General features: G+C 38.1%; 2 protein-coding genes across 4 annotated transcripts in view; one reads left to right on the top strand and one right to left on the bottom strand.

The window, feature by feature from the left end:
• poln (polymerase (DNA directed) nu) overlaps positions 1-760 on the bottom strand; it is a 53,842-nt gene extending 53,082 nt beyond the window's left edge. Inside the window, exon 1 of one of the 2 annotated variants that reach the window (XM_073859926.1) lies at positions 385-760. The gene's annotated coding sequence lies outside the window, so the exon portion shown is untranslated. The remainder of the gene's footprint in view (positions 1-384) is intronic. The other variant, XM_073859928.1, reaches the window with a different exon arrangement.
• Positions 761-929: 169 nt separating this feature from the next.
• LOC129440467 (prostaglandin reductase 1) lies at positions 930-13,243 on the top strand. Of its 2 annotated transcripts, XM_073859935.1 has the most exons (10): positions 930-1,082; positions 1,249-1,389; positions 1,463-1,508; positions 1,878-1,937; positions 7,771-7,938; positions 10,788-11,061; positions 11,170-11,275; positions 11,398-11,516; positions 12,694-12,810; positions 13,100-13,243. In XM_073859935.1, exons 2-9 carry the CDS (start codon positions 1,284-1,286, stop codon positions 12,802-12,804), a joined length of 990 nt encoding a protein of 329 aa, XP_073716036.1. In that variant the 5' UTR covers positions 930-1,082; positions 1,249-1,283; the 3' UTR covers positions 12,805-12,810; positions 13,100-13,243. The 2 variants fall into 2 exon arrangements, with proteins under 2 accessions (XP_073716036.1, XP_055055823.2); XM_055199848.2 differs by having other exon boundaries at positions 12,694-13,243.
• Positions 13,244-13,613: the final 370 nt, after the last annotated feature.

The raw sequence follows: 13,613 nt of genomic DNA, 5'->3' as shown, positions 1-13,613 counted from the left end.
TCACAAAATCTTATTCCACTGAGATGAAGCGAACCATAGTTTTTAACTAGATAAAAGTGGCTTGGGGGTAAGATTGACCCCAAGGGACTTATTAGGGTTAAAATACCCGGTTTCAGAAATTAAATGTAACCTTAGAAAACTTTACAAGAACCATCAAAAACCTGTGTCAGTGTAAGCAGTGAGGTTAACTTAGTTTCAAAAACGGCTCACTGACAAAATAACCCAGACAACTAACGTAAGAATTCGAGCCGTTAAAATAAAACGAATTTGATAAACGCTAAATTACCTTACTTGTGGGTTAGCTGAGACTGCTAATGTAATTTACAAGCTGCTTTTTTAATTCACAGATAATGTACTCATATTTTATTTGAGAAATATTCGTACCTTTAAAAACGATCGCTTTGATGTTATCAAATTCTTGTCACTTTCTTATCAGCGTTTACTCGCTCCTTCAGTCAATTTCGCTTTCCACAAATTCCACTTCCGAAATGCCCGCGCTTGACTACGTCACACGGCGGCGAGGCGTGGCTTCCTAAACGTGTTTTCAAAACATTTTTTTTGCAGATGTGGATGTGCATCGCAATATAACGTTTATTGTATACATCGTGAAAAATAAAATCCATGCGTTTTTTTTACTTTTGACGTGATTGAAAATGTATTCATCCAACCATTTTAAAGCAAATGTCACAAGACACATATGGGCAGAATCCCTCCGGTTAAGGCTAGAAGGTATACGGCCAAAATCTTGTGAAATCTCGCCGGATGAGCGCTGTTTTCATTTTAATCCTATCCCTAAAGCTAACCCCAACATTTCACGGGATTTAGGCCGTAGCTGTATTCTATCTAGACAGAACAGCTGTTTTCATCCTAATCCATCCTACGTACCCCCATAGATATCCCCTAAACGCAAAATATCGCGAGATTTGGCCGTAGCTGTATTCTCTCTAGCCAAAACCGATCCTCCCCGTACAGCGCGCATTTATTTTGCGCTGTGTGCAGCGGTAAGTTACAGCAGTAGCACAACAGCAGGTTTAACGAAAAGAAAATAAAACTAGGGCGCTTCGTGGACACAGCACTGACAGGTATATCTAGTCGTCTTATGTTAAAACTTTATAGTTGTCTTTATGGTTGCGTGTTAAACCGTTTGTTTTTGGATAGAGACGTAGAGAAAGTTGATCTGGTTGATTTTAGTTTCATGTTTCATTGATTACAGCATTATTTGTATTAACATATGCATGTGATGTTTAGGTTATTTTACAATTACTCCAAACAAATAAATAACAATGGTTCAAGCCAAAACATGGGTCCTGAAACAACACTTCGAGGGATTTCCAAAAGACACAGACTTTGAGCTGAAGATAGTGCAGCTCCCTGAGCTTAAAGACGGAGGTTTGTTCAGCTTTTTCTTCATTCCCGTTCTTTCCAGGACTTTAAAATAAAAGTATCATTTGCTGTTTTTCAGAGGTTCTTTTCGAGGCTGTGTTCCTAAGTGTGGACCCTTATATTCGGTGAGTGAAAAGGCTTAAATAAGAAATAATGAAATTATAATTTTTGTTTTATGCATAATTAGCCATTCTTTATAAGCTTTTTCACAAAATATGAAGAGCTTCGTTGCAAAACGAGATAACCACCATTTTTTTAATTGTTCAGAAATATCGTTTTTCGGTTGTGCATTCCAATTAATTTGAATGCAACTGCAGTTGGTTTGTTTTGCTTCATAACTTAAAAAATACAGCTAAGTAGCACCATAAACAAAATAATAACATGATAACATAATAATAAACATGTTTTGACAAAAATGTAAAAAAATGGATTTATCTCGTTTTGCAACGAAACTCTTCATATGCATTCTCTGCACTGTTGTCTTTTTCTCCCAGACCTTTTAGTCGTTTTCGAATGCAAGCTGGAGATGTGATGATTGGAACTCAAGTGGCTAAGTAAGAAAAGCCTCTTTTTTTTCCCAAAACATCATGAATGTCCAATTAGTGTGAAATGACAACCTGCCAACCAGACATGGGGACTTGGTGACTTGGACTCGAGTTGACTTGAGTCACTACTTTTGTGACTTGTGACCAGGGGCGCAATGAACAGTTTCAAGGGGGGTATGCAAGACAGAATTTTGGGCCCCTTCCCTTAGATGATTGTTTGATCTTCAAACCATAATGTGTAGCTATATAAAATTACTCAGTTGAGTGCGTTTATTTAATTTTACAGGTCGCATTTGCAACTAAAAGTAAATCCATGAAGCAAAAAATAAATACATTTATTAGAAAAACGAATAGCCTACCATTTTAATCTGGAAAGGCAGAAAACATCCACGTAACTGATTTTAAATAGATCACTAAAAAAATAATAGTGCATGGAAGATGCATTTCTGAACCTATGGAAATCTATGGAAGGCGCTTTGAAAGTCGCGGCAGTCGAGTTTTCTGCGCAGTTTTAGAAGCGGAATGTGTACAATTAGGTTTAGCCTAAAATAGTTCATTCTTCAGGGTTCATATTGATGATCTTATAGTCCATTTAAAAATTTTCTTAGGAAATGACTTTATTCGTCAGAAAAACACTATCTTTATGTCGCTGTTCTCTCTGTGTGTGGTATGTGTTCCGTCCTCCGCTCATGACAAAAAGGGCGGCCGGCAAAAGTATTAAAAAATTAATATTACGTTGATCTTTAGTGGGCGCTTCTCCCGCACACGCCCTTCACCCTTCACCAGTGACACAGAAATTGCAAAAAGCACAATCGGCTAAAGTTTTAAATATAACGTTGATTTTAAAAGTCAAAAGCATGCAGCAATCAAATGTGCTGCTGATGAACATGGACATGCAAATTTAATTTCTGTGCACTGAAGGCTGTTTTTTGAAAAGCGATTAAAGTGATATACTTCATAATATGATTTTGCACATCCAACAACAGCTATATCATTACAAAGATAATCCTGCATGTTTTGGCATTTGGTAGCATATTGCAGTAGTTTATATTTGTTAAGTAATGAGATGCACGGTGTTCTTTTTTAATGTTCTTTTTCTTTAATATTCACAACACTTATCAACAAAACATTGATTAAAATTAAGAGACAAATTATATTAAACGAAATTCATTTTAAGCAAACATTTGAAGCCAACAAAACTTAATTTAAACTCGAAAATTATGTCTTATGACTCACTCCATTTGTACCGTCATATTGTCATGACAGGGAAGGAGAGACTGGACGCAAACGCAGAGTTCAAACCAATAAATAACATTTAATAATAAAACTGGAAACAAAACACGAGGAGTAAAATAACAGGCAGGTAAGTGACACAGGAACATCCAACGTGAACAGGAACAGACATGGAAGTAATGACAATGACAATAATCCGGCAACCGGTGTGACAGAAACAAGGCATATAAATACAAAGACAATTAAACATAAGACAGGTGTGGTGTATTGGCTTAATGAGTCAATGAGAGTCCAGGTGAGACGGATTAGTGCAATACACAAAACATGACACGGACTAGCCGTGACATAACCCCTCCCTCTACGAGTGGCTACCAGACACTCACATGAAACACAACAAAAACAAAGTCTGGTAGCGAGAGTCCAAGGGAGGGGTGGAGGGCTTGGGGACCCTGGCGAAGCCGGCACCCGCCGGGATGAGACCAACAGGAACGGTTGGCCGGACTGCGCCAGGAGAACCGGAGCGATCGCTCCGAGAACCGAGGCAGACGAATTACCCCCCTCCTGGGAATCGTCGACGATCAGCTGCCCCCGGAAGTCATCTCCCATCCCCTCGCGGAAACGGAGACCCTCTCTCGGTAGCCACCCCGGGGAAATGATCGGGCGTGGTCCGTTCCGGATCCCCCTGCGAGCAGGATGGTGGTCCTCCGAGGGACCGTCGACGACGACTCAACCGTTGGGGGACCGCCTGGGCCGATCCTCCTCCCGCAGGAGCGAGCGATCGCTCACGGTGGTCCCCAAGAGACATCGGGGCTGATGGGGAATGAACCCCGATGTCACTACTCCCCCTCGATGAAACTCCTGGGGGAGCCGCCCTCCGTGAACTCGCTGCGTCCAATAATGGCCGGATTATTCTGTCATGACAGGGAAGGAGAGACTGGACGCAAACGCAGAGTTCAAACCAATAAATAACATTTAATAATAAAACTGGAAACAAAACACGAGGAGTAAAATAACAGGCAGGTAAGTGACACAGGAACATCCAACGTGAACAGGAACAGACATGGAAGTAATGACAATGACAATAATCCGGCAACCGGTGTGACAGAAACAAGGCATATAAATACAAAGACAATTAAACATAAGACAGGTGTGGTGTATTGGCTTAATGAGTCAATGAGAGTCCAGGTGAGACGGATTAGTGCAATACACAAAACATGACACGGACTAGCCGTGACACATATTAGCCTTCAATCCATTACAATATATGGCGTTTAAAATTACAGTCTAATCTAATTAAATTGAAACAATTAAGAACATTACAACAATATTTAAGCACAACAATACTCAAACATAAATATAAAACAGACATTCTCTATTAGGATACATGTTAAAAACAATCTGATATAGCGTTTATAATAGCTGCACTAAGTTTACTATTTTGAGCGAAACCTCCGTTGCAAACCTGAATAAAAATAAATCACTTTCACTTTGAAAATGATGCGCTGTCACATTAAATTCAGCTCTTACTGATTTAAAATTTAACGCAATGATGGCTTAGACAATTCTCCTATTTCATGTTTAGGGTTGTTTATTTAGAAAATAATATTTTTAACTACGCCTATTAAGTTATTGTCCGTCTTAGAAATGCAATAGTTGTTAGCGGTCGCTATGCTAATATTTCCTTAAATAAAGCCCTTGCTGTCCTTTTGTAATAACACAAATATTTTTCATTTTTCATAAAACATACAGTTTGAGGATCAGCATGAACGCTTTTTAGTGGCATGTGAGATCTTACCTTGAAATGGCAAACTGTAGGGCTGTCGATTATTTGTGGTAACTTTGCATAGCAAACCCACCAAACTGATCCCAAACAAAAATGTTGCCTACCCACCCAAATCCATACCCGCACAATCAAATTAAAAACCACCAGAACCGCCAAATATGTAATTGCATCTACTAGGTCATGTTTGCACGCTGTTTTTTAAAAGTGTCTCAATTGTACTTAACACAAAGTCATTTACAGTAGTTTTATATTAATTTACTTTACATTTTACTACAGTGTTAATAACTAAACATGTACAATTAAAAAAACGGAAAAGTGCTGACGGTGGGGCCCCCAGCGTACTCATGGGCCCATATGCCTGGCATACTCTGAACCCCCCCTAACGGCGCCCCTGCTTGTGACTTGACAAAAAATAAAATACTTGAGCCTTGACTCAGACTTGAAAGTTAAAGATTCGGGACTTGACATGACTTGAGACACGATGACTTGAATGACTTAATCACATCATGTTTTCAGTTTGAATGTCAAATATACAAAATATACATTTTAAAAAATAAAGTTGACCCAGCTGAAGTGCAGGCTGAGAATGGCGTTGTCATGACTGAATCACGACAATATCATCAGTCATGCCCTCTCGTACCTTACGCACACCACGCCCACTTAGAGCAGATATACGCACAACCGGGGCAACGTCATAGAATGTCTCTGAACAGGTTCACGCCCACTTTTGGGGGAATTCAGACTAGACCTTCCATTGACTTCCATTCAAAATAGCGGAACAAAGCAACGTTCTTACACAGCCGGCATGCGTAATTAACTTGTGAAATCACTCAGATTAAACATGTTGAGTAATTATCTGTCCATCCTGCCTGCCATAGAGCGCGAAAGATACATTAACATATTTAATTTGGTCATAATAAAAACATGTCCCTTTCATTCTCCCAGCGTCAAATTTGTGTAACAACGCTCCATATTGGCCAGAGGTGTCTTACCCGGACATTTACTCGTACCTCATCGAGTCAACAGGGAAGCAAGTGAATGATTTAATTTGAAAGTTACTTCGTATTCATATATTATGTCTTTATATTTAGAGTAATGAGTGCACTTTTCCGTCGAGTCATACAACTAACTGGCTTAGCGATATTTCCAGCAATCACTGGATGGCGTTGTTACACAAATTTGACGCTGTGAGAATGAAAGAGACATGTTTTTATATTGACCAAATTAAATGTGTTAATGTATCTTTCGGGCTCTATGGCAGGCAGGATGGACAGATAATTACTCAACGTGTTTAATCTGAGTGATTTCATAAGTTAATTATGCCTGCCGACTGTGCAAAAACGTTGCTTTGTTCCGCTATTTTGAATGGAAGTCAATGGAAGGTCTGTTTTTTTATCCCCCAAAAAGGGGCGGTGAAATTTACAGTCAAGTTCCCGGATGTGCCGGTAGTCCGTATCAACATGTCAGCCAGCCGGAGGGGTAGCGAGGGTCATCGCTTTCGACTTCAACAAGATGGCAAAAGACGAACGGTACGTTGCAAGACATGCAACATTAAAGAAGAGCCATTCAGTGCTTGTCAATTTGTTAATATTTGGTTAGTTGGTAGTTAGCTAATGTAATAATAGCTAAAGTAGCCATTAACCCTCGTCATTCTGTGTTGGGGACAAATGTGTGCAAAATAATTGTGATTTATTTTTAAAAAATACTTCCCTTGATCTGAGCGATATGATACTTGGCTACTTTTTCTAAGTTTGCCACCTGAACACACACACACACACAAAAAAATGACTGGATTCTATAGGGATTCTGTAGCGGCCGATCCTGTTCCCCTCAGAATGTCTGTTCCCTTTGTCACTTTTTGTACACCCAGCTGTTTTTTCTGAATATTTATTTTCTAGTTTTAATTGTTGTAAGCTTTATTATGTTGTAGAAACTCTGTAAATATGCTATACCATACTAAAACATTTAAATAAATAAAAAAACACACAGATATTTAGGTACCTGCGCCTGCGCTGTCGGCAGAAACGCTTTGTCGACTGGAAGGGGAACACAAATTCCGAGGGGAACAGGATCGGCTGCTACACCGGTTCACATACCGCGTCTTTTGCTCACTCAAGTTCGTTATTTCAAATGTAGGTGGGTGAACGGAAGAGATTACAATTTTGTTTGATTCGATGATGTATTTTACTGAACATGAGTATTTCTTTACATCTTTATATTCTATATATCTTTATTTAGATCAGATTCTGCAGGTAAAATTACAATAATAAGGTGACTTGACTTGGACTTGACCTACTACAGGACTTGACTTGACCTGACATAGCCTGTGACTCGACTTGACTTGCCCAAGAAAACAAATACTTGGGACTTACTTGAGACTTGAAGGTTCAGACTTGAGACTTACTTGAGACTTGCACATGTGTGACTTGGTCCCATCTCTGCTGCCAACAGTCTGGTTATGTTTAGAGAAACAAATCTGTGATCCATTGTACACTCACAGAACATTAGCTAAGTGTTTAGTAATTAACATCAAGGCAAAGATGTTCAAAGTAGTGTTTATATCATGCATACTTTAAAAGTACACAAGCCGGTTTTCAGTCATGTAATACAATGAGATTTTTTTTGTTTTGTGTTTCAGCTGCAGGATCATGTTTTTTTTAAAATAAAGATTGAGGTGTGTTATTTGATGTAGATTTCTTTACCTTACCAAAGTAATTAGGCTGTCAAAGCCTTTTTAACTTGTTGAAAAGATGGTGTGATTTACTTAATTCATTTGGTAAGTTGTTTACTTGGTAAATTTAAAATCTCCTTTTGTTTTGACTATAGGGTGATTCAGAGTAATAATCCTGCATTTCCTGTGGGCTGTCATGTGATTGGTCAATCCGGATGGAGAACACACAGTGTGTCAGATGGGAGTGATATCACTCAAATTTTGGCGGACTGGCCTAAGGACGTCTCCTTGTCACATGCCCTTGGAGCCATTGGCATGCCTGGGTATGAACCCAGTGCTGTGGGTGCTTCTTTCAAACCAGGCATGGATGTCTTAGAACAGAGCGGCTTTCCCCTTGTTTTTCTTTGCAAATGGCTTTAGAAGTTTAGGTCAAACATTTAAACACCATTCAGCAGCCTAATAAACGGCCATATCTGCCAACCCTCACGTTTTTCCCAGGATTCTCCCGTATTTTACCATTCTTTCCCGCTATCATCTTGTTTAAACAATTTCCCGTATTTCTCCCGTATTTTTAGTCTTTCTATAAAAAATCCCACTGGCCGTATTTAATGTTTGCTTTATTTACCTCCAGTAAAGCAGGCGGCAGTATATCTGTGTTACATATCACTCAAACGATACCTCTTAAAAATGTACTTTCTTAGTATTTAGGGATCAAGCCCAGAATGGGCGAAGACCCCTATTGTATCCGTTAGTTTTCATCTTCTTCCGATTCTTCTTCTTCTTCCGCCATTGCGGTCTATGGTAGCCCATAGCAGCGTACATAGGAAAGTTATGAAATTTGGCACGTTTATAAAGGAATGTCCAAAATGTCTCCACAGCAAACTTGGAGTCTCTATCTTTAACCCGCTAGCGCCACCAACAGTACAAAGTTGCACTTATGTTTTTGCATATAACTTTTGACCCATAAGTTTCCCTAACACGAAATTCTTGTTTCCTCTGATTCCTTGTCTCAAGACAATTCGATTGGACCCTATGACATCATTTTCCGTCATAAAAAAATTTCCGCCATTTTTAATTTTTTGTAAAACATACTTTTGCTAACTTGTCCTGAAGCTTTTGCCCGGTTGCCACGAAAATCGGTATGCAGCATCTAGAGACACTCAAGGCAAAAAGAATTTTAAAAAAAACCAATCCGTTGTCATATAGCACATCAACACATTTTACGTAGGGCGCGAAAAACAGGTTTTAGTCTGTATCTTCTGCAGTCTTATGCCTATTGACACGACACTTAGTAGTTGTGATGCCAGTCAGGAACTGAGTGTGCATGCACCGCTTCGTTGCAGCGCCACCTAGTGGTCAGACTTGTGCTTTACATGCCTATAACTTTGGCTCCAATCGACGTATTTTCACGGGACTTGTTTCCTTGGTGTTGTGACGATACCAAACATGCAATTTTTCGCCTTACAGTTAGCCCTGCGCAGCAAAATAGCATTTAAAAAACACATGCGAATATCTCCGCGAGCGTTATTCTGATCGACTCGAAAACACCATAGGAAGAAAAATGCATTACCTTCTGAACAAAAAACTCTATTGGCGTTATATAAAGATTTTGATCAGAAATGGCTGCAAATTGCAAAATAACGAAAAAGTACCTTTAAATTTTGTGTTTTTTTACACATAAATGGTTATAACTTCGCAACGAAAAGATATTTTTTCACCATATTTGATAACGCTGATGTACGACCACAGTCTGAGCATACACAAATAAAATTGTATGCTTGCAGCACTAGTTGGCGTTATTATTGAACAAAACCTGTGATATCAAGCCAGCCCTATGGTCATACAACTAAAATGTATAGTCATAAAACTAGCTCGATGTAAAGCAATCAGGACCTGAGGTTGCATGCACAATTGCACCACCTACTGGTTTTGAGAGAGAACATTTTTATTTTTGCCTAAAACTACTGCAACAACACATCTAAAACCTTGAGTCATCATGGATTATTCCTTTCATGGCTTGAAGTATAATCAATAGTGGATGTCAATTCACGCCCTAGCAACCAATGAGAATACCTTATCAACCGTTTTGTAAGAGCTTTTTATCTGCATCAGAACATCTTAGAGACATAGGGATGGTCTCTTTTGACTCGTTTAACTTGTTGTAACATGTTGTGACACATGTTTTGCCACTGCAAACATCACTCACATGTCCTTCAGTGCTCTTATGTTCCATGATTGTCAATAAGAGAAGGATAATTGCAGTAGACAAGAACATAGATTATCTTTGTTGATTACTTTTGCGTTTTTTGAAAAATTGAGAGGTGATAAGAAAACAAATGAAGGTAGGATGAAACTTTTTTTTTAAAGCGGAGCGTCTGTTCTTTCATTTGATATATTTTATGTTTATTTAAAGAAGATTATTTTCTGTAAGGCATTCAACTAAAACTGGATGGCAACTTAAAAAAAAAACGCTGACGGGGCATGCTTAGTTAAAGTTAAGCATGCTTCCACGCATATTTTATCATCACTTCAACAGTTGCACGACATAAATGTTAATGTATAAATTAGATGAATATTGATTTATAAAAATAAACCCCACAGTCTTAAATCATATTTCATTGTGTCTTTGCTGCGTCTTGGTTGGGAACTGCACTCTGTTGCAGCCACACTTAATTCTGAAGAACTACTTTGTTTGGCGGAAGAGTAATAATTGTACTAATATAATTAACACTTATTTGTGTTTTATTTTATGAAATCCTGCTAACGTTAGTAATGCATATAAAGTAACCGTTTTATAAAAGCAATAAACCCCGCAAAGCAGTGGGGTAACAGTGCATTTTATAACAGCTAAGGGGGTTTAACAACTAGATTAACTTTCTTATGTCATGTAAATCACAGATAAAAAGCCTAGGCCTATAATTTATTGTCTCCAGAAATAAAAAGGCAAAAAAAAGAATTTTACTAAACAGAATGTCAGACCTTTAAACAAACACAATTATGTATATGTGTACACATAGACACTCACCCTAATAATAATAATAATAAAAATATAGTGCACGAAGCTGGTTATTTTTGTACTTTGCTCTGTCTTCGCTATACTTTTATGGCAAGTTATATTCTTTCAATCATTTCAAAATGTTGATATATTAGTAACATTGCTTGTGCTCCACAGGCTGACTGCACTCTATGGTTTGGAGGAGGTCTGTGCCATTAAACCTGGAGAAACCTTACTGGTGAATGCAGCCGCAGGAGCAGTGGGCTCTGTCGCAGGTCAAATAGCCAAACTTAAAGGTTGCAAGGTTGTGGGTTCAGCAGGTAGTGATGACAAAGTGGCTTATCTAAAAGAGTTGGGCTTTGATGAGGTCTTTAACTATAAGACCGTCTCCTCACTGGAGGAAGCACTGAAGAACGCTTCACCTGAAGGATATGACTGCTTCTTTGAGAATGTAAGAATTGAAAGATAACCGTGTTTGCATTTTATTAAGTTAAACCTTAGATACTACTGTGGCTTCATGATCCTCATTGTTTGCTATATAAACTTGCTTTGTTTACAGGTGGGTGGTTATTTCTCCAGCGTTGCTATTCCGCAGATGAAGAAATTTGGCCGTATTGCTGTGTGTGGGGCAATATCCCTGTATAATGACACCAACCCTCAGACAGGTTTGCCTTTAATCTGTGTGATACCCCCAGTGCTGTTTTCTTTGATAATAAATTATCAAGAGATATGAATATTTATGTTGTTTTCCAGTTATAGCAGTGATTATGTGTTTATGTACTTGTAGGACCTTATCAACATCTAACCATGATTGTTAAGGAACTGAAGATGGAGGGTTTCGTGACAGGCAGGTGGGAGCATAAAAATGAGGAGTCACTGAGGCGAATGTTGACCTGGATGCAGGAGGCAAGTTACAGTTTTATTTTTTTGACCAATCTCGAGGCCTCTGTATACAACAGTGTTTCCCATACATTGATTTATTTGTGGTGGCCCACCACAGAATCAACATTGGCGCCCACAAATAGAATTTTCCTGATTCCCATTTACATTTTTATTTCACTATTTAAAACAGCTTAATTCGGCTTAAAATATAATTTGATATATAATACAGATCAAATACAGATAAAGATCAAAGAGTAGAATTGAAACATATTTCAGGTGCCAACACTAGATCAAACGCAAACACGACATGATGACGTCACATATATGCTAATTAGTAGGTGACGTCATCACCACCACATTCTCTCAAAATCCTGTGGAAAACACTGTACAATAAATGAATTCTAAATACAGATAACTTAAGTACCAAATAGGTTCACTTTTAAATTCTACCGGGTTATTTTTAACCCAATGCTGGGTAAATATTGGACCGAACACAAGTTATAAATAAACCTGCGGTCTTTGCACTTAACCACTTGAATATTACATGACGTATTTCCTGTATTTTGCCCAAGTGTTCTAGTGGGCGTGAAGATCCCAAGCGTGTATGTAAAAATTATTCACCTGATGGGACACACTTAGCAAGTGTTAAAATGTCAATCCAGGTAATGGTATTTTGCACCAAAACATATTCATTTTTTATTTAGGCTACTTAAAATATATATATATATATATATATATATATATATATATATATATATATATAAGGTTTTCTTTAAATAAAATGAAAACAAACAAATTAATAAATAAATGAACATTTTAAAAATATTATCTACACTTATCTGAAACTTTTTTTGCACCTGTAAGAAAACTCGTAATTTTGTGCATGTAGCTTTATTAAAGTTTATTGTTTATATAGTAGTCCCTCAATAAACAACACCATTAATGTTCTTTTATTGTTTTAAAAGTAGTTACATAACAATGTTTGCACAAATGAAATGTGGAACACTTTGCCAGTTTTAAGACATGGGCCAGTCTTGCCCACTTACTTCCTTTCACGTGCAGGCGCTCTCAAGTGCCCAAGACCGCAAGTGGGGGTATTTGGACGCAGCCTGTGTAATGTTTACCCAGCATTGGGTTAAAAATAACCCAGCAGAGTGTTTAATGTAAGTGATTTGGTTTCTTTTGTTTTGTTTATTTACAGGGAAAGTTGAAGTGTACGGAGTACGTCACTGCTGGGTTTGAAAATATGCCTGCTGCGTTTATGGGGATTCTGCGGGGAGAAAACATTGGGAAGGCTATTGTCAAAGTCTGATGGAAGGTCTCTCAGGTTTACTTGTCAACAATCAATGAGCGGATGAAGTGCAAAACACTGATCACAATGATGGTGGTTTGTTGCAATTGATACTCAGTTGTGCTGTGAATTATTTTCTCTCTCTCTTTCTCTTTGCACTAAAATGGCTGTGCTGTGGTTGGATAGTGCAGATTAATTATTATCCTATTCTGACATCACAATATGAGCCAAATTACAATGACCTATTTTTTACATGCTCGCAGAGAATGATTTACCAAAACTAAGTTACAGGGTTGATCTTTTTCACATTTTCTAGGTCGATAGAAGCACTGGGGACCCAACTATAGCACTTGGAAAAAGTCAGATTTTCATAATAGGTCCCCTTTAATGATTCTGGTGTTTGCAGTTTTGTCTAATGCTTTGTGGTATAATAAATAAACATTTCCTGTACACTTTTCAAGTTGCTGTCACATTAATCTTTCGGAGTCAGAGCTGCACACTGTAAATCAAGGATAAGGAGGATGCGTGTGTCGTAATGTAAAAACACAAATATTTATAAAATAAAATGCACATATTGGTTATTATAATAAAAGACTGTAGATGTCTGTAGGTACACAACATAAAAGAATGCGCTTTGGAATAACCATAAATGTCCAGACTTGTATTGTTTTGAGTACAGCAGCAGTGCTTCGACAAATTGACACCTTGTGGCTGATTTAAGCATTTTCGGTTTCTATGCATTCTGATTTTGTCTAAAGGAGATGTGCTTTAAATGTGTTGTGTGTAGATGTTTAGCGGCATCTAGCTGTAAGAGTGTGAACTGCAACCAG

Source organism: Misgurnus anguillicaudatus, chromosome 21 (assembly GCF_027580225.2).
Source record: "Misgurnus anguillicaudatus chromosome 21, ASM2758022v2, whole genome shotgun sequence".
NCBI lineage: Eukaryota > Metazoa > Chordata > Actinopteri > Cypriniformes > Cobitidae > Misgurnus > Misgurnus anguillicaudatus.
The sequence above is the reverse complement of the archived record's forward strand: the minus strand, read 5'-3'. Positions and strand labels throughout refer to the sequence as shown.

Excerpts from the sequence above, each read along its gene's own strand:
- LOC129440467 (XM_073859935.1), top strand. The coding sequence starts at position 1,284 with ATGGTTCAAGCCAAAACATGGGTCCTGAAACAACACTTCGAGGGATTT. Across the intron at positions 1,509-1,877 it reads AGTGTGGACCCTTATATTCG|ACCTTTTAGTCGTTTTCGAA; the intron begins GTGAGTGAAAAG and ends TTTTTCTCCCAG. Across the intron at positions 11,517-12,693 it reads TGTTGACCTGGATGCAGGAG|GGAAAGTTGAAGTGTACGGA; the intron begins GCAAGTTACAGT and ends GTTTATTTACAG.